General features: G+C 37.7%; 1 protein-coding gene across 1 annotated transcript in view; it reads right to left on the bottom strand.

Moving 5' to 3' along the window:
* Window positions 1-3: 3 nt before the first annotated feature.
* SNX25 (sorting nexin 25) overlaps window positions 4-23,958 on the bottom strand; it is a 71,245-nt gene continuing 47,290 nt past the window's right edge. Inside the window, exons 8-18 of the mRNA XM_015624415.3 lie at window positions 23,519-23,794; window positions 19,216-19,371; window positions 16,765-16,896; window positions 11,914-12,054; window positions 11,246-11,359; window positions 10,555-10,719; window positions 7,100-7,217; window positions 5,693-5,759; window positions 4,360-4,541; window positions 2,678-2,778; window positions 4-1,923 (exon numbers count right to left, since the gene is read on the bottom strand). Of these exons, the coding sequence (XP_015479901.1) occupies window positions 1,849-1,923; window positions 2,678-2,778; window positions 4,360-4,541; window positions 5,693-5,759; window positions 7,100-7,217; window positions 10,555-10,719; window positions 11,246-11,359; window positions 11,914-12,054; window positions 16,765-16,896; window positions 19,216-19,371; window positions 23,519-23,794 (1,527 nt within the window). The 3' untranslated portion in view covers window positions 4-1,848. The remainder of the gene's footprint in view (window positions 1,924-2,677; window positions 2,779-4,359; window positions 4,542-5,692; window positions 5,760-7,099; window positions 7,218-10,554; window positions 10,720-11,245; window positions 11,360-11,913; window positions 12,055-16,764; window positions 16,897-19,215; window positions 19,372-23,518; window positions 23,795-23,958) is intronic.

Here is a 23,958-nt window from a genome sequence, read left to right as displayed (position 1 = left end):
GTATTGAAGATTTAAAGGTTTATTAAGGACATTTCACTGGGACAGCTGTGTTTTTTTCATGTCATATTGCTACATAGCACATGAATCAAAACAAAACCAAATAAAGATTGTTGTTTCCTTTTTGCATATATATTATTTAAATTTAATATTCTGAAAAGCTTGAACCCAAACTTGTTTCATTTTCACATACAGCCCACTCACAGGCCACAACCATTTTTAAAGCTTAACTTGTTAGTGGTGCTTATACTTTCTTGCCCATACTTTCTAAAGCATCTAGATTTACTTAAGATTTTTTATACATTTTACTTTTGGATTGCAGAGACTTAGAGTTGGAAACTGTCCAGCAGAACACCAAGCTTCACAATTCAAACCATACCAGCTTCTAAAACTAATAAATACTACTTAGAGAACTGTGGAAAAAGGAGCCCCCCCCCAAACATTAGTATGGAACTATTCAGTATATGTCACAGGACAAGGCCTGTTTTCCTCAGTCCTTCATATTGCATTCACACTGCCTCTGTATTAGAAATAGTTGGAAATCTTTTGGTTAGGAGTTTGTATGTTTGAACAATGTCAAGCTGGATCTTTCATGAAAAGATACTTTGATTAACCACTAGGAAAGCTTACTGATTGCTGTGGTAAGCTTGCACATTTCTAAATGCCTGTTTACTTGTGAAACTTTATAAATGCAGAATTTGCCTTGCTTCTTAGAACTGTGCCATGACTTGAAAACTTTTCTGAAACTGTTGGAAGAGAAGGCTAGAATGTTACTAAAAATGTTGATTCAAATAGATCATACAGACTATATGTATGTACCTTACAATACAGCCAGTCATGACTGCAAGTAGTTTTTCTAAGAGCACAACTGTACCAAATTGAGAAGAAATTAATGAGTGTCAGCTAGGGATTTTTGATGATGTTTAATTATTTAGATGTGCATTAACATCATATTTACATATTTTTACATAAATTTAAAAAAAAACAACCACTGAAGACAGTTTTCTTTCCTTGTATAAAATAAGGGAAAGATTTGAAGGTTATTTGAAATTGGGGCATTTGAATAAAACAGCCCTGAATAATATCAGGGAAGTTACCAGAATGGTTTAATTAAATGTCTACTTGATCATTCATAGAAGCAGTTCATAAGCACTAATCTCTGAACTAACATTTAACACAGGCATTCTGTTAGGACATACCAGTTTACAACACATAATTTTGACAAAGACTTCAAAGCAATGTATATATTTCTTATGAAACTAGTGCGGTCAAACTCATTGATCTGTTGTCAGTACAGCCTCATTATCAAGTGCTGCGATCCAGTTGTGATATTTATTGCTTACAAATGCTTCAAACTACAGGAAATCTTTGGTAAAACCAAAATTGATAAAATTTTCACAATAGCTTTACATGTAGTATTGCACAACAAGGCTTCTTCAATACACAAGAAAAGAAAAGGAATGCTCAGATCCTCAGTGAGGAGATTAGAACTGTACAACATTCATTAGTTTACCACTATAAGCAAAATTTCTTTCCATAAATGTTTAAAATATCTTCTGGTTTCTTTCAGCATATATGAACATTTATTTTTCAATCTATATTTGAAACAGAGGAGTAGTCAAATAGAACAATTTAAATAAAAATTGGCAGCTATACAGCATTTTTTTTTGTCTACTCTACGACAGCATCAGATCTTTTCAAGTCTGTTTACTTCACAAAAAACTCAAGAGGAAAGAAAAATGCTAAAAATAATCATAGTCCTCAGCCCTCTATGGAAAAGAGGAAAATAAGTTTCATGTCTATTCTTGAACATAGACATTTCTCTAGTGGTCCAATTGTGCAGATTCAAACCTAAGTGGCATTAAGCTGCTCTAAATGAGCTCTCAGCTCAGGACACAGTTCAGTTAGCAGCAGTTCCAGCAAAACCTGAAAAACAGAAAAGAGTTAAGATGATGCAGGTGCCAACCAAATAAGAATTTTTTCTTCCTTTCTGTCATTTTTAGATAATGACAAATAGCCGAAGCACATAGGTTTGATTACATTCATCATTCATGCAACTACTTTTCTTTCATCCAGAAGTTAGCACATGCCCTACAGATAACATGGGAAATGTCTTAAGGAGTCAAGTGTTAAGGGCAGCTCTGTTCAGATGGGGATTTCCCACCCAGTATAAACAGGTGCTGTTCTGTTAAAGACTCCATAGCATCAAAAGCAAGCACCAGGGCATGCACCTTTTCTCTGGTGCTGGGGCAGCATTGTGTGACAGGCTGCTGTCTGGAATGTGCCAGAAGCACTCAGATCCAGCTGCATGTTCCAACTAGTCCCAACAGCCAAGTGGAACTTTCAGAGGGCTGTCATGTCCTAACTGTAAGCCAGTCCTGGAGCTCTCCTTCTCTAAGGGATTTTCTAAGCTGTATAAAGAAATTAGTTTACACCTTATGAAGGAAGTCAGGCACACTGGATGTGGTAGAGGATCTCTTTTAGACAAAAACAATGCTGCTGTTAAACAGATTTTTGTTATCCAAACTTAGTCAAGTGATCAAACCTAGAGCATCTGACTTAGTAAAACAATAAATAAATCTCTACAAAAACACATCCCCCTAGGCTTTAATACTGAGTAAGTAGAGCTCGGTAAGTAACACGATTATGAAGTTAAAAAGCTACTTTTCTGGTTACTCACATAAAGCAGATGCTTATTAGCCTTCCTCTCTTGCAATGCATTGAATACTTTCACTACACCATGACGGGCATTTTGTTGTCCAACAAGATTCTGCAGAGTATCTGCAACAAACATTACTTCAGTTTATATTGTTTCACTCATGCTAGGCAGAACCTCTGGCCAGAATCACAGAATCATCATTCTACTACCCAAAATCATAATCTTCAAGGTTGGAAGAGACCTTCAAGATCATCTAGTTCAACCATAAAGACCAGTAAAGGAGGGGAAACAAAGCCACTGCACTTCATTAGCTTGTGGCTACAAGATACCCACAGTCCCTAACACCGTTTTAAAAAAAACTGCTTGAAGAGAAACCCTTATTCACAAGTTACTCAATAGATAATTGTGTGTACATCCTAGAAATTTTAAGTGTTCTAACATGAGGTATCAAATGCCTTTTCAGTAGTTCACCTCACTGAGTCAAGTCTTATCTCACACATCATTAAACCTTTCACTTTAATATGCCTTCAGCCACAAAGACACAATTTCTACAATATTTAAAACAAATTTAGCACTAGAATTGCCTCTCAGTCTTCACAGAGGGTACTTCCCACAAGAAGGCAGTTAAGAGAACTCTAAATCAGTTATTGACATTTTGGGTTAAATTAGAGAATAAATAGTGTTTCAGTGGTCCATCATTCATCTAAGGTGCATTCAGCTATGTCCTAACATAGGTCAGAAACAAACAAACCAAATCAAACAATACCATAAACATATACAACTATAGAAGGCTCTTTAGGTGAGTACATGAGTATGTAACACAGGCAGTTAATGGAGAGTTGTTTACACATCAAATGACAAGTATTTTACATGCATACCTACTCCTTTTTTCCAGTAAAAGTTGATTAGGTACCTAATGCACAGGGTAATATGAGATATATACTTATATGAGATAAGTGAAGCCATAAAATAGCTCATTCTCTTCAGATGGAGCAGAGAAAAAGCATTCAAGCTATGTTTAAGTGCATTTCCAAGTGCAAAAAGTAATGATTTTGATTCTTTTCAGTTAGGTGTCTTTGGGTTTACGTGATCTCTGGGAAGTCAGAAATACTTAACAAGATTTCCTGTTCTGTCAGTGGGACAGGATGGAGCATCTCAGAACAGTGCCCCAGAAGCATGCTGTCTGAAAAGGCAGCTGCTCAGGCTTGGCAGATAAGGGTAGGAAAGGAAAGTATTGAGGAAACCACTCCCATCTAGGATCTCCTCCTGCCCAGGCTGCAGGTCTCAGTGCCCTGAGACCTCGTATCAGAAATAGACAGCACAACACTGACAGCATGGGACAATCCTCTCTCTCCAACTCTGAAATGTAAGAGGAAGAAGTAATTGGGGTGGTGCCACTCTCCCTATTTGGCAAGTAATTCCAAGTAGCAGAGCTACTTGCTCACAGAGAACCAACAGAGAGAACTGACTGAGGTTCCTTGAATATTATGCACAGAAATACGGCAATTTTGATTTTGCATCCACCAATAATATCTGAATCAAAGCCTTTTACCAGTCAGGCAGGAAAGGCAAAGACTAAGACCAAAATCATCCTTATTTATGTAAATAACCATAATTTAGAACTCTACAGGAAAATAATTTGATTAACCAGTTTCCTTACTAGTTATTAAATCTTTGCTTAAGCAGAATCAAAGTGATCTCACCTGGAATGTTTTCAAGTAGTTTTTGCTGTGCTCTCTGTTTTGTCTCCTGCTTTTGTTCATCACTCTTGGCTCTTGGTGGTGGAGCTAACTTTCCATTTGGCCAAAAAGCATCTCGAAACACACCAATGTAGTAAACAAGCATTGGTTCACTGAACATCCAGTGTACAGTGTCACGGATTTGCCTATAAAGGAGTGTAGAAAGAGAGCCCATCAGAGCAAGTCTTCCATGTTTCATCCATATTTTTTCTTTTTACTCCTCAAAGTAGTGGAAGAGATTCTTTCTCATGTAATTTTGCCAATATATCTGAGTTGATTTCATTGGCATCACAGCAGGTCATATTCAGCTCTGAGTGCTCTAGGATCTAGGTCACTCCACATACCTGACTTAGAGAAGGCTGCTTTTCAATGTAATCCACAAACATATGTTACAAATTACAAGTACTACATTGAAATATACATCAAAACTATGTTTCAAGGGTGGGCACTACAAAGGCTCCGCCAGGGAAAGTCACAAAAATCAGGTAACTAATTGTAGCAAACTCCAAACTAGTTGCCTGCAGAGATGTGCCTGCTAGGATAAAAATAGACAGATTTGATAGAAGCACAGTAAGTTCCTTCACAGATAGCAAAGCACATTACTGAAGGGATTACAGATAGAGATAGCAGCCTCCTCCTGTAGCTGCACCACTCACTGTAGCCTTCAACACCACAAGTCTAGGGTAGAGAGCAAGCTGCATTCAGTACTGCTGTCATACAGCCAAACCCCTTAAAATCGATAAACATAAAATCAACTTACATGTAAAAAGCTACACAGGAACTATGCTATGATCACACATTCTCTCCCACTCTGTCCTCCTTCAGGCATTTTCCAGTTATCAGCAGGGTATGAACAAATGAACCAATCAATTTAAAATTCAGTGAGTGGATAGTGTCTGAGACCAGTCCAATTTACTGCTATATAATATACATAAGAGGCTTTAAAAGCCATGCTGGCATGTGCAAATTTAGTCACTGACTGGATGAAAAGCAGCTTGTTATGCTGGTAGAACTCTTCTGAAATTTGTTTCTGACCAGGGCTACAGCTTTCCACACGGAGGTGTTTACAGACAGGCATTCTCATAGCCTTAGGCAAGCCTCACCTGGCAACATAAAGATATTTCACATATCTGGGTTTCCACTAATAAACATAGCATAGCTGTAAATTGAGCTGTGGAAAATAAATGCAGATTATCATATCCAACAGAATGTCCAGATTATTTTTTTAACAGTTCTGCTGTCGGCCTTGTTTTCATAGAATGATGATAAATGTTCAGTTAAAGCAACAGCTACTTACTTGTTGATAGTTCTTCCAAAAGTGACTTGTACTAGTGCAATTAATGTTTTTCTGACCCACTTGAACACTAGAACAATGAAAAATGATAAAAAATAATGATCAAAAACATTAATAACATTACAGAATGTTATAATAACATTACAGAACCCATGACCACATGCAAAACCTTCCCCCTACTTCCCACTGAACCAAACCCAAACAACCCACTCCTACAGTGAACACATTGTTATAACCCTTTATAATATTCCATTAATTGTACAGAGGTTTTGTTTTTCTTGATTACATTCCTTGTACTGTTTGCTGTATGGTTTTTAAGTCTTGCAGATTATATAAGCATACATATAACATGCATTCTAGGTTATACCATAAATTTTTATACTTAAGAATATTTCAAGTTTATTGAGCAATGCAACTACTCAAAACCCTTTTTCTACTACAAAAAAAACAAATGTCCTCAAACTTCCCACCCTTTTCAGATCTTAGTGTAGAGTACATACAGCAGCACCATTAAAATTCTGAAAACATTTTTACTCAAACCAAGCAGTCAGCTTTCCATTACAAATAAAGGAAACAAAAGTGAGTGCTTCCTAGTAATTACTGGTAAATCTTTCTACTGTTCACCATCACAATAAAGTCTATATTTGGAAGATACATCTGCCATTTTTGGAAGGTGCCACATTTTGCAATAGTTACCCTATAAATAATTTTATAGAGCATCATGTGTGGCTGCACATTCAAATAGAAACAAAAATAGTTTTCTTTATTATCATAATTCAGTTACATAAGGGGAGGTGGGGGGTGGAAATCCAGTATTTAAATATACCAGAATTCTAGCATCATTTTCATTATAGAAATTGCAGAACTAAAATGCATTAATTATTAAATGAATTAATTTAAAACATAAAAACATCAATCTTAGTAAATATTACATATGTAAATATTTAATTAAAATATTAAAACTGTATTAAATATTAACATAATAGTGTATTATGTAATTTGTATAACATTAAAAATTATTAATTAAATTATATTTCTTTGTCAGACATGTTCTATAATAAAGCCATCTTTCCTTCCTCAAGAATTCTTACAATCTAACAGCCTATTTACAAAAAGCATACTACTGTCCTTTTTTCCCTTTTTTTCTAATTTTTTCATGAAAAATTTAAAAATATTAAGTGCAAATGGTCTCCCCTACCACTTACATTTTTATAGCCCTTTTATATTGTAATTTCACTTTTGAATGAAAGCTCCAAAGTTTTGAGCTGCTGAAGAATAGCTTGGTTCCAAACTGGCACTATAGATTGCAAGAATGTTTCCACTTATTGACACAGAAAAACAATCTGAATTACAAAGTGCCCTACAGGGCCAAAGAGACTCCATTAGCAATTGAGCAGGTTTACATCTTACTTCCTCGCAGTTCAAAAATCTCTCCAATCAGCATGAAACACGGTTCAGCAAGAGAGTCCTTCTTCCCATCCACCTCCTCTCCGTAGTCTGACAGGTCACTGTCCTCTTCCGTTTCTTCCTAGGAAGAGAAGGACAACATGAGTATGTGCTGTAGTTCCCCAGCCTTCTTCCAGAATGGATTTAGTTACTGCCATGCTCTGGGGAAGGAGCATAGCCAGTACTCTCAAAAAACAGCATTAGAGCCAAAAACTGCTGCTAGCAGGATCTGGCAAACAGCAACCTCACTGGGGAATTTGAAAACTTCCCATTGGCTTAAAGTGATGAGAGACTGCACTGCTGGAATCATCCGCACAGCTGTATCTTCTGTTTGCAGCCTTGCATCAGCAAACACCTCAATGCTGCCCAGATTTTCAGAATCTACTGCCTATATTGCCCTACCAACACCTGCTGGATAAAAGAAGGCTGGTGACGTGGGAGTCGTGTACTGCTAGGAAACAGGTGAGAGCTGTAAGCAGGAGATGGCACTCAACAGTGTTTGTGATTGCAAAACCTCCTCTGACACAACACCCATAAAAAACCATTCAGAATGGGGAGCTAGCCAGCTGGAGCTGTTTGCTATGAAAACAGCTGGGAAGAAAAGGGGAAAATCTGGTTATTGCACAGGGAAAAGCAGGTAGCTGGCTCTCCAGGAGAACTGACTGCCTTCACAGCTGAAGCCACTCAGCTGGATCAGATACAAACCAGTTGTCCTTGAAGTAAGATGGGAACCAAACCCAGCAGTGGAAAGGGAACTGGCCGCTGCAGAGACAAGCAGCATTAATGAAAACTAGTCCCAGGCAGAAACACAATATTGTCACACTTGGTGATCTGAGCTGGAGGATACCCGGGCACCAAAGGGAGAAGAGTTATTCAGATAGATTCCCAGAAGATGACTGGGCTGAACCACCTCAATTCTGGCACTACCATTTATTCAAGAGTGAAGGGCAGAAGCAGGTTGTTTCTCACTGTCATGAAGATTGCTTCAGGATCAGGACTAAAACACCTATCATTACTCCTGGCAGCCAACACATCCCTCTGCTTTCCTGGATCTTCCCCTGCCCACCGCCTATGCTTCAAGCAAAGCTAAAGAGAAGCAGGCCTGACCTCCACTGAGGCTGGTGCAATGCCCCAGTCTCTGGATCAGGAATGGTCAGAATGATGTGCAAATTTTCTTCTTCAGCCTGGTTTTCAGAGATACCAGTCATCTCTTCCTTTCATCCTCATCATTTTATTATCTAATATTGGTTTATTTTTCTGCTATTCAGTGACTCTCCTGTCATTTAGAAAATGCAGCAAGAACTGAAAATTCTTACATTGCAGGGCATTTTCTATTGAGTAAATTTATAAACCTAAAAGCCCTTCTTTCTAGATGATATCAACTGTATTTTTGCTCTGATTTGGTTTTGGTCCAGAGAGCTAAGAAATACATTCTAGAGTGAACCCTGTCCAAGGAGTTGTATATATAAAGAAATTGCTGCAGTATCTAATCCTGAAAACAACACTCAAGAGGCAATATTATTGCTCCAACATATGTTTGAAAAATGTGAGATGAGATACAGGCAAAGAGAAAGCTGAAGGATAGCATTCTCAACTACAAAGTCCAAAACACAAACTAAACTGGGAATCCTCAGTTACAAAAAGAACACTATTATACCAGCTTTACATGTGGTTTAACACAAGTAACTTCATTTATGACTTTGTACCAAATAATTTAACTCCAGTTTAAGTGCTTTAGGAAGGTATCCAAGATGGTATCAGTGGGGCAAGACTGAGCTGACCCAAAGCTCTTACTGAAAGACATGGGAGTCCAGGAAACAGCAGAGCTAATCCCAGACTGCCTCACAATCCATCTCCCTCCATTTTATTTCATTATTTTCACTCTAGGACAATGGTTTGACATACTCATTCAGAGGATCTAACAGTTCCCACCATCTGTATTGTGTTGTCTTCTCTTATGTGTAAGCTTAAGGAAAGAAGGAAGAAGAGAGGGAAGAGAAATGTGAAGCAGGATGGTCTTTGTCTGCATTTGCACAGTGCCTGGCATAATACACTCTACCCAAAATTAAGCTCCTAGTCCCACAAGTAATAAATAGTATTAAATTTAAACTCAGTAAGAAGTTATGTTCCAACTCCTCTGTTGCCACACTCTGTGGGCATTTTTTGCTCTACTTCCTTTTCAGTAACAGTTGCATAATTTCTGCTTTGTTTATTTGTTCTTTCTCCTCTCACACACTAGTATTAAAAATTCTCTTTCCTTCTCCTGTATTTGCTAACTATTTCCTCCTACAGATTCCCATAATACAATATCTATGCAGTCTGGCTTTGTCTTGAGGATGTTTTTCAATTAAATAGCAAAATACAAACAGCTTCACACTTCAATGCTTTTATGCTACTTCTACCTAACAGTCATTTTAGTGAAAGCACTTTGGATTCAGAACTCCAGTACTTGTATCAAAGTATAAAACTAGTTCCTCAAACTTTCTTTATATTTATTACTCTGAAATGAGGCACAAGCATTCAGCATCTAGATGCAAATACAGTAAAATTTTTAAAGATAAATATATATTTCTGAGATGCAAGACCACCTTTCTCCCTATTAAAAGGCAAGAACTGTAAAAAGTCTAGTACTGCTCCCCAAACTCAAATTATCCTGCATAAGACCTCTCCACTCCAGACAGCTACAGCATGTAAGAAATGAACTGTTTCATATGAATTTTGTATAACATATAACTAATAGCAGGAATAGAAACAGGTCCTTGAATGTTGCATTATCTGAACATGAACACCACAGAATAGAGTGCCATGGAATTATGGTCAATTTAGTCAATGAGCTATTTTAGTCACTAATCTATTATTCATTGCATTTTGATAAACAATGGGCTTTTATGGCACAATAACACATTCTCCAACTGGTTTGCCCACATCAGCTCCTGCATGCATTTGCAAATTCCCTCAGTAAGTCTGTAGTATTTTCCAACAGTTTCTTGTCAAAACTATCTCTCCTTCAGAAGTTGTCCTGAAATTATTAAGGATACACAGCTGTTCTTGCCAAGAGAATATTCCCAAGCGAGAATTATATTTACCTGCCAAAACCCCTCTGAAATATACATGTCCAGAACTCAAAAAGTGGAAAATTCTGCTATAAAAAAATAAACATTCCCACATGAATGGCAATTTGTTTATTTGTGATAGCTTACACATTTGCCTATATGCATGTACCAAAAGGCAGAAACCTATTTTTTTTTAATAAATGTCTTTTCAATTCAGAGGCTGCTCTTATTTCTGACTCTTTGTTCACTTACAGTAAATTACAAATGACCTTTGGAAATATTGCCTGCCATTCCAATACTAATGACTTTCCCTGCTTACTTAGGATAAGTAATTAGATTTGGGAAGATTACTTTTCTACCACTTACCTCCTGATGAGAAAACAAATCACCAGGAAGTCGTTCTAAAAATGAGGAGAGTGAAAATGATGACTTCTTTCCTTGCACATCAATAACTTTGAGGTGCTCTGGGGAGGGGCTCAAGAAGGCATAAAGTGCTTCACTCTGGCAGAGTCTTTCATCAGAGAGTAATTTCTAAGAAATAAAAGAAATGACATATTACAACACAGCAACACATCAATAAAATATTTATTGTTAAGGAATAACAGGTGTTGAAACATCCAGTAATACTGTTTAAGTCTCAGCTCAGATGTAGTGTGGGGAAAAAAAAGTCCCTATCTCATAAAGATACTTTAAGAACATATTTCTAAAGTACTGGAACTAGTAAGAATAAAGCTTTGAATCTTAAAACTTTCTTGTTTTTTAACAGTTTCTCATTTGTAAGGAATTTGTTGTAAAGAGTTTTAGCTGAAAGTGGCAATTAATTATTCATTATTTATAATTCCTTAATTAATCAAAGTTTAAATTAACTTACCACTAGAGGAATGGTTACTATCAGTCAAGCTCATCTCAATTTCAGGCATTTTGGACAACTTTGATATTTATAGTGTCAAAACTTACATTTGACCTATTTGTTCCAGGCTCTTTCTTTATGCAATAGAGAGGCACCAGCCTCTCTATTCTGTTTAGATATCTGTTGGTTTTGTCTTTATTTTCTTACCTGCAGAAAGTTATTAAGCTGGTTCTTGGATTTTTCCATGAATTTCTGGTCTATGGATTTGAAGGGCAGCTTGCTGAGAGAAGGCAACTGAACTTTCTTTAATGATGGAAAACACTGTGTAGGAGAAGAGAGAGCTCAATTAAGGTGTATGCAGAGAAGAAGACAGGTGGTTCAGAATGGAAATGAAGAGACTCCTTTTTGCTCTCATCTCCCTTTCACACCCCTCTCAAGAGACTTTCCCTTTTCCACTATGGGCTGACACATCTAAACCCTTTCCCTTTACAGCGCATTATCTATTCCTTATCAGACACAAAGGTTAAAGCACTGTGAAAAAGGTCCCAACCTTCTCTCTCCCCAAAAGCTATTGTTTCTAATGCTTTCCTAGAAGCCAGACATAAAATCTCATTCTTACAACAGGTTCTATGACACTACAGAGCATATACCATTTTGAAATGGGGTTAGTCCAGGAAAACATTATTAAGGGGAAAAAATAATTATAAATCAGTTCTACAAACATCTGTTAGAGACCAGAAATATGCAGACAGAAATCTAGCTCTAAAGGGCCAAAAGGCTGACATCAAAACTGTCAGCATTAAATTTTTATCATTCTGCCAAATTTTGATAGTTTGTATCTTTTCCCTCCAGGAAATGATAGCCAGGATTCGTACCTCACTCAGTTTGCGGTGTAGGTTCTGAAATTCATTGAGTTTCCTGGGAACTGTCCAGTTCTTAGTTTCAGCTCCACCAACTTCTTGTAAACTCACCATGACAGAGTAACAGGGCACTTGTTCTCCATTCTCTTCTAGAACCTTGTGGGGGAAGAAAAACAGATAGGATAATCTCTGTTGAAAGTAAACAGTGGAACATTTGAGCTGCCAGATGACCAGCTTGCAAACTCAGTCATCAGTCCCACACTTCACTTGAGATTTGAAAGCTACATATGGAGCAATTCCCTTAATGAACTAACCTTCACCCAAAACGCTGTGCCAGTCCTGAATCAGACCTCCAGCTAACCACTATTACACTTTACATACAGTTTTGTAATGGTGTCCATCAGCAAAGTCTCCCTGACATGTCTTCTTCAAACAGCTGAGTGTATTTTGGTTTTTAAGGTACTTACCATGTAGCTTTGTGATTGCTCATCAATATTCCATCTCTCCTATCTGCATTTACCTGAGTGTTTTCCCTTTATTTCCACCCTCCCTTCCCAGTGCTTCTGCTGAGGCTCACCCACACGCCAGGCACAGCAGCTCTGCAGCTGGGTCCTGCAACAGCTGGTGCTGTTACAGAGCGATTTCTCTGCTCACTCGAGCTGTTCTCCTTGCAGAGTTCATGGTATCCCTGCACTATTTCTGAGAGACTCACAACTTTACAAAAATACTACTGAATCCAACTACAGTCCTCAGCCAGAGGAAGGAGAAGCAATTAACTATATTGTGCAAATGGGAAGCAAAGTTAAACATCTTTTTTGAGACAATGGCTGCAGTGTGAGCAAACTGTTTTTTAATTTGATATGAGAATTGACATAAGAATTTCATCCTTATGTCCTATTGGTAGCAAATTTTTGTTTACTTATTTTGAAGAGACACCCAAATTGATTATGAAAGACAAATAAGGGAAATGCATAAAATATTTCATTCTAGAATGCTTGTCTTTATATACATGCAAATAACGAAAGGTAATTATAAAATATGACTCCCAGTCTTTTAGAGCAAAGTTATAACTTGAAAGCTTTTAAAAAGAATATTTAACTAATTAGGATAAGAATAAACTTTAAAATTCATATAGTTATGACCTCTTTTTCTGAGAAGCCTGACCAGTAGAGATCTGACCACACAATGCTATTGATGAATAATTTGACAAGCAACTACATCACCATTGTAAAGGCCATGTGGCTGAAATGTACATTCATATATTTAAGCTATTCAGAGCTGTACATTGATAATATTCCCTGTGATACATTCCTCATAAAGCTGCACAAGGACCACTGGGAAGCCAAGTCTGAGGCCCAGATTTCACAAATCTCTGTCAAAAAGCTGCAGCAGCACTCAGACAGAATACAAAGCACCAGCCTGAATGCCTGCAAATGTGCCTGGCTCTCAGCACTATTTGGAGAAGTGCCTATCTCCTGCCAGACTGCTGCAGAAATAGATGCTTGAATGGCCTCCAAGATGCAGGTCAGAGAGACATGGTGCAGAACAACTGGGATTGTCTGGGGCAGTCCCTGCCCTGTCTACCCTGAGCTAGACTGGATCTGTGTTTGTAGGTGACTCACAAACACCTCCTGGCTGTCCTTTTTCAATACTGGGAGATCAGTGCTAAAATTGCTGATTTGAGTCACGCCTATGATTCTCCATGCCAAATTTGTTCCCAGGGCAGGGATTTGCATGTGTAGGGTCATCTGCACAGTAATTGTCAGGAGAGAGCTATCCCTCTGAAAGCATGTTCGCAAAATGGGAGGACTTAGTACTCCTGCTTCAAGTAAGGGTCTATGTGCAGAATCATCTATATTCCAATTACTAGATGTAGACACATTACAGCCTTTTTTCAAGTATCCTCGTACAAATACTGAAAATGTTCAGCATCTTAGGAATGCAGAATTTTTTATCAACTTAGGTACTTGTGAATTTGTTTTTCCAAATTAAAGAGTCAACTAGAAAACAGAAAAATGAAATGTTAGGAGGCCTTCTAAACCAGGAGAGCCAGTCCTTTGGTGTTAGTAGGCACCATGTCATACATGGCTGTCTTGAATGAACTCAAACTAGAGAGCCCCATTCCTCTGATTCTCCCTTTTGCTAAGTTAAGCAAACAAAAGTGCTTTCAGAACCACTTCTCATGCAAGAAGTTCCTCATTCAAATCCACCCTTCTCAAGGGACACAGCCCAGCACCTGCACAGCAACTGTAAAACTTCCTCATCTTGAGTGGAAACTCCCCTCCTAATATATTCAAGAGTTGCATTTACCCTTGACAGACCTGCAGCCCACTCAAGATGGGCTGCACATCCAAAAGCCACCAGCATATCTACTGTTTCCAGCCAAAAGGTGTTCCAAGGGTCATAGCTGAAGCCCAGAGGTCCTGCTGAACACAAATCTTGCATGCCACACCATGAGACTGCACTTCTAATAGTCCTACACAAAACATGATCCAGCTTTTTCCCAACCTTCCTAACCCTTTTCTAGCCCTGTTTTCAGGTGCTGCTGGTACAGTGCCAAGTACAGGGGGAAAAATCACTTCCCTGTTCCTGCTGGCCACACTATTTCTGATACAAGCCAGGATGCATTTGGCCTCTTTGGCCACCTGGGCACCCTCCTGGCTCATGTTCAGACAGCTGTCAACCAGCAGCCCCAAGTTCTTGTCTGCTGAGCAGCTTTTCAGCCACCTCTTGCCCATGTGTGTAGTGTGGTAACCACAAGAAACATGGAATATTTTCACCTTATTCAGATCTACAAACTCAATTTCTTATGAAAGAAATAGATTTTTAAAAATATGTTATGCTCTGAAACAGTCTTTTTTTGGACAAGGGAGACACAATGTCTTTCGCAATTGTAAATTATATAAGGCCAAAACCATTAAAGCAAGCAGATCAAGTTAGGTTATTTAGCTCTAAGTTATGTACCTGTAATGAGGAAGAGACTCACAGAATTACACAATTTGCTGTCATAGACCCCCTCAATCTGCATGTTCCTGCTTATTTTTCAACCTCTACCAATCAACCAAAACACTGAGTCTCCAACGTAGATTTTTTCAGAAATATCAGGTACCAAAAGACACCTAGAGATTATATTATTTACACTGATTTTTAAAAATATATATAGTTCACACACATAGATTTAGTATATTTAAATGACTCAAAATTATAAAGACTGGAAGATTCCAGCTAAGAGATTACAAACAGGAGTTCAGACAAAGTTTTTTCTAAGACAAGTATTTTTTTTGTGCCTTCTCAACTGATTCAGTAGATCAGTTTAAAAGGTCAATGACTGGCTATTACACTTTCAGGTCAAGATCTATAGCAAAATTCACTAAGCTTTTCTGCTGAATGATAGGGCCAAGGCTTTCTCTTTCTAAGATCACAGAGCTGTATTCTGGGATTGGCAACAACATATTTTGCAGACATAAAAACTATGTCACCTACTCATGCCCCCTGAAATCATCCACTGCAGCTACAATATTTCCAAGCAATTAATTAACAGAGATAACTAAAACAGCCATGTTTTCTCCAGCCTACCCTTTGAAGCATGGAGCTGCAAACAGCACAATTAATGGAAGCCTATATTTAATTACCTAAGTTATAGTTAAGGCAGCAAGCAATTAAAAGCCTCTTCCAACATCCCTCTAATTGAGCCAAACCACCTTCTCCTCTGGTAATGAGAGAGATGCTGGATGGCTGTATATGGTTACATATGTGCAGAAAGCTGCCATTCTGCAGTTTTTCTGCACCCAGAGTTTACCAGATTTTAAGGCCAGGTTTCAAAAGCTACAAATAACTTTAAAGAAGACAGCTTAAGAACTTTTTGGTTCTCAATAGTGTCACTTGCAAACAACATTAAAAGAAAAACCAAATGCAGATGTTTTCATATGGAGAATTTGGTTTTAAAACTAGCACTTTACATTTTTTGACTTGTTAGATTTATTTCTTCTTTTACAATTACTTTAACTGTTGACAGACCTATCACTGGGTTGCAAGAGCTTAAGACAGCCAAATGAACTTCACAGCACATACTTTTTTCCTCCAACAAACTATTACCTCAAGAAAACTATTATATTCATTTCAGGAACATTTTCTTAATGACAAGCCAGTAGAAACCAAATTAGTCTTTAGTTCTTTGTAGTGATACTGTCAAGAAGATTACTTATGTCAGCCTACACTTACTACACAATAAGCATTTACTCAGTTCCTTTCATGGTAAGCATTAATAGAGAACCAGAAAATTGTGATACTTTTTGTCTACATTACAATTTTTACATGCATTCTACAATTTTCTACCTATGCCCAAATGGAACAGCAGAACAAGACAAAAAAAAAGTAAGAACTTCTTCAACTTACAGATATAAAGCACTTTCTTTCTGGGCATTCAAGCCCCTTGAAACTGTACAGCCATTAAATACAATAATACAAAACACAAAAAGTATAAGCACTGCATCTTTGAGACATAGCAGCGACACAACTGCACCCAAGTGCAATAGCACGGTAATATAGGAAGAGACAGTTCTCATGAAAAACAGCACCCCTAAGATAGCAACTTACTTTACTCAGTGCCAAAATTTGTTTATGTATATGCCAGCAATTTTTATAACTCGATTACAATAGTGTCTGAGGAACAGAAACTCTGTGTATGCATCATAGTAGCCACTGAGGAAAGAGAAGAGGAGCTCAGAAGAGGCTAGGGTTCTTTCCCCCACAGGTAAATTTCAAGTATAAACAAGCATAAGGAAAATATCTATACATTTTTCTTCTGCTTTTCATTCAAGTTTGAATAGACCTAGAAGATAAAAAGGCAGAAAAAAAATCCCCTACCTCTCCTGAGACAATGAAGGCTTTCCACATGCCAAGATTCTCACACCACCAGTCTGTTCTTGCAATGTGCAGCTGAAGGTCACTGTGCTCTCTCTCCATCAGAGTAATTTCATCCTTCAGCTTAGAAACAATCTGCAGAGAAAAGTTTATTCATTACAATTTGTAGGAAAAAGCTTGTGCAGCACACAAGCTTTATGTCTTTAGAGACACTGTTCCAAAAGAAAAAGAGGTACAAAAGCAGAGGGAGAAAAATTCATGTGGATTAAAATTTTTTAAAAAAATAACAAGTGAGGGAATTAATGATGCCTCCAACTTCTAGAGTACCCAACAATCTTCAAGGCCAACCCTCACACTAAAATAAAAAGCAAGTTACAACTATCATCATACTGCCAGCATAAAAGACACTTGAGATAGGATTATATCTTACATATGGTATGTTTTATGAGAATTTGAAATTGCCATTCATGAAATACAGCTTACTGAAGACATCTTTAGCATTTTCAGGTACACATCATGTGACTGAAGAAACTGGGAATAGATCTCATTTCTAGGAATTTAGCTATGTTAGAAACCGCTCAGAAAGTTATCACTTATTTCATTTTAGTTTTGAGAAGACAAGGATTTTTTATTGTGGAAAGCACAAAAAGTAGCCAAACATCCTGCCAGTATGACAAGAGAAGGTGGAAATATGCATAAGATGTGACATTAGAAACACAGCAAACCAGATAACACTTTTTCATTTTTAAATATGATATACCACTTAGCCAAGTTTACCAGTTCTATCACTTACACAAGTGGTATGTTCTACAGAGCTACAGAAATTCTATCTTGTTCAGAATTTTTGTCTCATGTCAGATGTAAAATATTATCCATGCAACAGCTGTATAACAGTTTTCTAACAAATACCTCACTTTCACAATAATTTTATATTTAACTTTATTTGCTATCAATGCTGAGGCTTCTCTACAATCACCTAACATTGACTCCAGCAGCATCCAGGAACATTCAGATACAGAACACGTGGTAAGATTTTTATCATAAGTAAACAGCTGTTACATTTACAAACCAAATATTGAGACTTTACATTAATACTGCATCCATTTTACAATTCTGTTTCAGAGATGTGTATTCTCCAAGACAAAGAATATTTTATAAACAAAAAAATACATGGAAAAACACACTACACTTCAGCAGGGGTACAATTCCCACCTGCCAAAGAGCCTAAGTATAGAAAGAATATAAAAATTATGGTTTCAAGAAAGCAAAGAAAACATAGAACATTCATGTGAATGAAGCATTATATAAAGGTTTAGTTATATAGAATCATAGAATGGCTTGGGTTGGAAGGGGCACACCTTGCAACAGCTGCAAATATTTTCAGTTTGCAGTACCCTCTGGCAGAAGAAAGATGTGGAAGGGACAGAGGGAATGAAGCTAGCCAGGGTGGCATCAAACTCTAATGTCTACATCTTTCTCCTGGAGGTAGCTATGCCCAGAGCTGGGGCAGCACTGAATGAGTGGGGTGTCAACTCCTTTGCAGACAAGCATCTTAGCGCTCACCCTGAGTGAAGGAAAAATGTATAGAGAAGCCAGGTTCTGAGCAATGACTAATAAGCAGGTACATTTTTGTCATCCCTGGCAGCAGGATTTTAGGAAAACATCTTGGCTACTTGTTCATCTTACCCATCATCTACCATCTGCAACTGAATCCCATTACACCTGACAAGATAGGCCCAAGTACATCTAAACAACAGGCCTGTAATATCAACACAAATAAGTTGGCCCAAGCTATGTGCAAGTCACTTGCTTCTCCTGAGTATACTCTCAGATTGCTTACCTGTTTAACTTTGCAAAGAGAAAAGGATTATATTTTGTTTGCCCTAGCTCAGAAATTTCAAGTTTCATATCCTTCAGAATTTTTCCTTTGATAACAGCGTGCTTTCTCCCAGCTCCTAGTGAAGGAATCAGTCACTCCTAAAGGTTTGGGTTTTTTTATCCCTTAGCTGGAAGAAGTTCTAGAGCTGGCACTGCAGAGGAGGGAGTTGTGCTGTGTCCCCAAGAGCCGGCACCAGACACAGGAGCTGGCCAGCACATCCCCCCGGGCAGAGCCGCAGCAGCGGCCGGCGCTGGACACTGCACAGCAGGGAGGCAAGGGAGAAACACCCCTTGCCACCAACAAAGCAGCAAGACCACGGGAGAGTGATCATTATTCCATGGCCAACAAAGCAATATATAGCATATTCACAATTTTAGTTACAATAGCTTTTAGATATGGGGAAAACAAAATTAAAACTAAGTTCTAGTTTCACCTTCTGTTTAACAAGTTGACTGAAATAACCGTCTGACCTGTCCAAAATGTGACAAGTGGATATTACACAAACATACACATATTAAAAAAAAAATTAAAAAATAAAATAAAATAAAAGAACTGAAGACACTAGTGGTATGTACCTTTTTGTCGGGTTTTGGTGAATTACAAATGGAATTTAGAGCCTGTTTCTTATACTCAAGCTTGTCATTTAGCTGGCGAAGTTTATTTACAGCATAACTGGCTTGTTCATTAATTCTTGTGCTGCATTCTTCAGTAGCTTCGTCACAACCTTGGCTCTAGGAACAGAGGATTGAGGTAATTGCTACATCAATATGAATAAAGACACAGTTATTCATAGAATGATAGAGTGTTTCAGCTGGAAGGGACCTTAAAGATCACACAGTTACAATCCCACTGCCATTGCCATGGACACTTTCCACTAGACCAGACTGGTCAGAGCCCCATCCAGCCTGGCCTCCAACACTGCCAGGGGAAGGAGGTGGGTTATTGTTTGCTCTGTAAGATTTTTATCTATAAGAACACTTCTCGATACAGATGAAAATGTAGGTATAACAGATATTCCAACCATCAGCAACCTGAAATGTCAGTCTGTTGTAAAAAACAAAACCAAAACCAAAAACCCCCATAGACAATACCTCATTACTATTTCTACTACAGTTATTTGGCAACCATGTAAAACTGACCTTCAAGCTAAGGCTTTAGTGTAAATGAGAGGTAGAGTTAAAGTTTGTTTTAAAAGCAAAAACAGCTTAGTAGTCATGATCAATATTCAGAGCCAGATAGAAGAGCAAATAGTTAGCACTGAGCTGAAAGATAATGAGGATGGGGCAGCGGAAAACAAAATCAAAAAAAATAACCCCATGCTTCTAACAAACAGTCCTGCCTCCCACAAACCTTCACAAAACAGATTTGTCATCCTGCAGAACAATCTAAACCAAGTCTTTTAGCTTTCTACACAGATTTTACTGCTGTTTTTAGAAGTGTTAATAAAAATGTGTTAAAAGCACATATGCCTTACCCTAAATTCATACTTCATTTGCATATATTCATTCAGACAAACCAATAGCTTTTTCCATCTTGTGTACTACAGGCATGCAAAAAAATAGAAGACTTCACACCTTTCAGTGACATTCTTCTTATCATCTTCTGACATATAGCTCAGACTCCCCCTTCTTACTGTACTTCCCCAAATAGACATGAAGACCTTGAAATCTAGCAAACAGCACTCAGCTTTTACTGCTGCTGCGTTCAACAATCTTCGAGGTCTGTTTGTGACTGAGGATATCTAAATTTATCTGTGGGATGCTGAGTCTGTTCTCATAAACATGTTATTTAATGGTATTCCAACTAAATAAACCATATCCTTATATCATGAAGAAAAAGCTAACAGAAGGAACTCTCATACTCTTGTAAATTCTGTGAGTTTTAGAGGAGGTAATCCTATAGTAAATTCCATCGTATCTTTTATCTTATTAAAAAAAGGGCTGAGAAGCAATAACTAATCTCCTTAGCATGATCCTCAAACATAATGCAGAAGAAGTCAGGAATTCTAGGCTAAGAAATCCTTGCCCTTTTCCAGCTCTGCATTTGCCTGCTGTGTGGCTGAGTAAAAACTCATTAACTCTATACATTGTCCTTTCTTCTGTCTATTCTGCATGGACTATAAACTCTCAGGGTCACAAACTTGCCTCCAAGCATGTATACAAACCTCAGCTCAGAATGTTGTCTTCTGACACTACAGTAACACAAATAATAATAATTAACAATACTGGGTGTTATTTAAAATGCTAATGTAAAGAACCATAAAAAACCCAAAACCTTACAGATATTGAGAAGCATGGAGGTAGAGAAGGAATCAAAAATGCTATTTTCAGCACAGAAGAATTAAAAGACTTTTCATGTGAAGTTCAGTGCTAGTAATCAAAGAATTGCAATTAATTACAAATCAGTGAGGCTGTGTTCCCAGAGGTAGGCTACATGATTTCCCTGTCATTAACTTTTTAGACACTTAAAGCAAAAAAACACTGCTGAATCACTAGGTTCATCAGAGAAACGCTAGAATACAGAATCAAGTAACCTGTATTCAAAATACCAAATTTAACAAACAATCAGTTCACTCAAAGCTGAGATCATAATGGATTGCACTGTCTTCCCCTGATTAGTAAACTGATAATGGCTTCCATTTCTGTGAGTGACACACGTCAGTCTTATTTTAGTGATCTGACACATGCAGCACCAATGCCATCCTCAGATCCTCTCCTCAAAGTGCTGGATGCAAGCACTGCCTGCTTCTGCCTGCTTCTGCATTTCTACCTCTGACATTTATCCAAGTAGAAACACTTGGAGGTTTGTGGTCGTTTGTGGAGGTTTGTCCCAGAAACAGAAAATGGCAACAAGACAGGAAAGAAGAAAGAGCTTGTTCCTCTTGCAGCAGACCAGCAGTCCGGCTCTTTCCAGATTGCTGTCTTGTGACTTGATTTTCTCACATTTAATCAGGGCTCATCCTTTTGTCCTCACCTCCACAAATGCACAAGGTGGCTTTTTATCTCTTCAGCTATAGCAGTGAAATTTATAGATGATTAACCCTTGTGATGCCCACAGTGCCTCAGGAAGTGAGGACATAGACCCAACACCCAAACTAAACCAAAACCAATCTGTATTTGCTAACAATATGTATTCTTCCAAAAGCATCCAATTTCTAAGCTGTAATTTCTGATATATGGGGAGGAAAAAAAAACCCACAAACTTATTAGCCAGTACTGCATTTTTCCCAAAATTGGAAAGAACATGGGAAGCTTCAGAAAGACTCTTACAACGTGTTTTCATCTCCAAGACCCTGAAGCGTGGCACAGAACCATTAGAACTGCTCTATTCAAGAGATACTCAAGCAGTATATACAATTTCATTCTTAATTTGTTGTTAAAAATGAAAAAAAACAAAGCAAAACAAACTACTTTGAATCCTGTAAGCAGACTTAGCAATATATTAGTCTTTAAGGTTTCACAGCTGACACAAATATCATATCTGGCCCATACATATCCAAGGACTCAGAGGAAGGGACAGATGATGCCCATGTCAAAAATCTAACTTTTTGGCAGCTACAGTAGATGTTATCAGACAGAGTACAGGTAGCCCTAAAGTGTTGTGTCAGCTTTCTTAGAAAAATCATTATCTGTGTTAGACTCTGAATAAAGCATATGAAGAAAGCACAACCTTTAGTGCTTCAGGAAGTTCTGGACAAAACTGTTAAGAGCCATTGTGCAAAGTCTCAGTGACTGCAAGCACAAGGACACAAAGTCTTTGAAGTACCCTACTGCCATCAACACAGAGCTGAGATAGCAGTGAGAAAACTAGAAAAACCATCTAGAATATTTTATCAAGGAAAAGAACACAGGGAAAAACAAACACTGGAAAGATTCATCAAGCTCTAAAAGCACATATTGCAAGTAATTTACTTATTTATCTGCAGATTTGCTGATACTCAAACTACAAAGACTAAAACAACTCACCTACAGAAATTAAAGTAATTTAAGCAGTAAATACAAAAGCATTGGGTTCTGAAAAATTGTTTCTAGATAGCAGAATGCAGAGCAGCTTATTGTTTATTTAAATCTTGTTTGGGCAAACTTACATTTCCTTGAGTTCTGAGCAAGTTCACATGTAAAATGAAGACATCCATGCTGATATGAAGCAGCAGCCTGACTGAAAGAGGCACTCAATAGTCTGAGACATGCTCTTGTCAAAATGTTCATGGATAAACACAAGTTCCCCTGACATGACTGATTTAGACAACCCAAGGAAAAAGCCTGCCCCAAGAAGTGTTGCCATTGGCTTATTGCTTATGACATTTTGAATGCTCTGCTTTACTATTTAGAGTTCTTGTGCTAGATTTATCTTCTAACACAGCCTATTAATGTATTCAAATAATCAATAAAAACCACTAAGGTTATATTTTACATGGCTTTTTCTTCTCTTTTGTGTCATCTTTAGTACCTATTTAGTATGAATGAAATGCATGGGCGACAGGGATAATGTCTGTGCAGAAACCTACTGATGTTCCAGTGAGAATTTTTTCACTCAAAAGCAGAGCAGCTGAGCTTATACAAAGTATGTTTTGCATTCTCTGTTTCTAAGGAACATAATGAAAGATGTGAAATACAGAAGGCTTAGGAATCTGAAATATCTACTTCAACTAAATTAAAATTTAAGTAGTCTGTCATTTTGTACCATTTCAATTCAAAGAGCATGTAAACAAACAAGTTTTACCAGGTGAAACTACAAGAGTGATGGTATTTATAAAAGTGGAAAAAAAAGAAGAGTAGTCCAAAGCTCAAGGACAGAAGATGCTACTACATGCTTTTCTCAGGACAGTCTCTCAGATCACTTTAAATAACAGTGAAAGAAATTGTCTGTGTGACTCACCACTTCATCTTTGTCCTCAGGAGTTAGCTGAGCAGAACTTCTTTCTTCCTCCTTCTTGACTGATCTCTCATATAAATCACTAACAATGAATGAGGGGTAGTATCTGTCCTTTAGAGTTTCATAAACATCTGCCTGAATTCTGTAGAATACTTCAATGCCTTTATTTCCCACAAGACTTTGCTGTATTTCCTTATAAAGGGATTTTTCCACTGGTATTTCTCTGCTTTCCACAAAAAAATTCTGGTAAATTTCACTCACCAGTTGAGGTATTTCAGCCTAGGAAGCAAGGGAGAGGGAGGGGGAAAAAGAATAATGAAAAGATATTGAAAATATCAAGATGACTCAGGACCCAGGTGCACAATTTGAAGGATAATCAAGCTAATTTCCTATCCAAATGTATGAGAAGACATCTGTAAACCTCTTACTGAGATTGAGACTGC

Source organism: Parus major, chromosome 4 (genome assembly GCF_001522545.3).
Source record: "Parus major isolate Abel chromosome 4, Parus_major1.1, whole genome shotgun sequence".
NCBI lineage: Eukaryota > Metazoa > Chordata > Aves > Passeriformes > Paridae > Parus > Parus major.
Note: the sequence above shows the minus strand (reverse complement) of the source record. Positions and strands in the feature narration are given on the sequence as shown.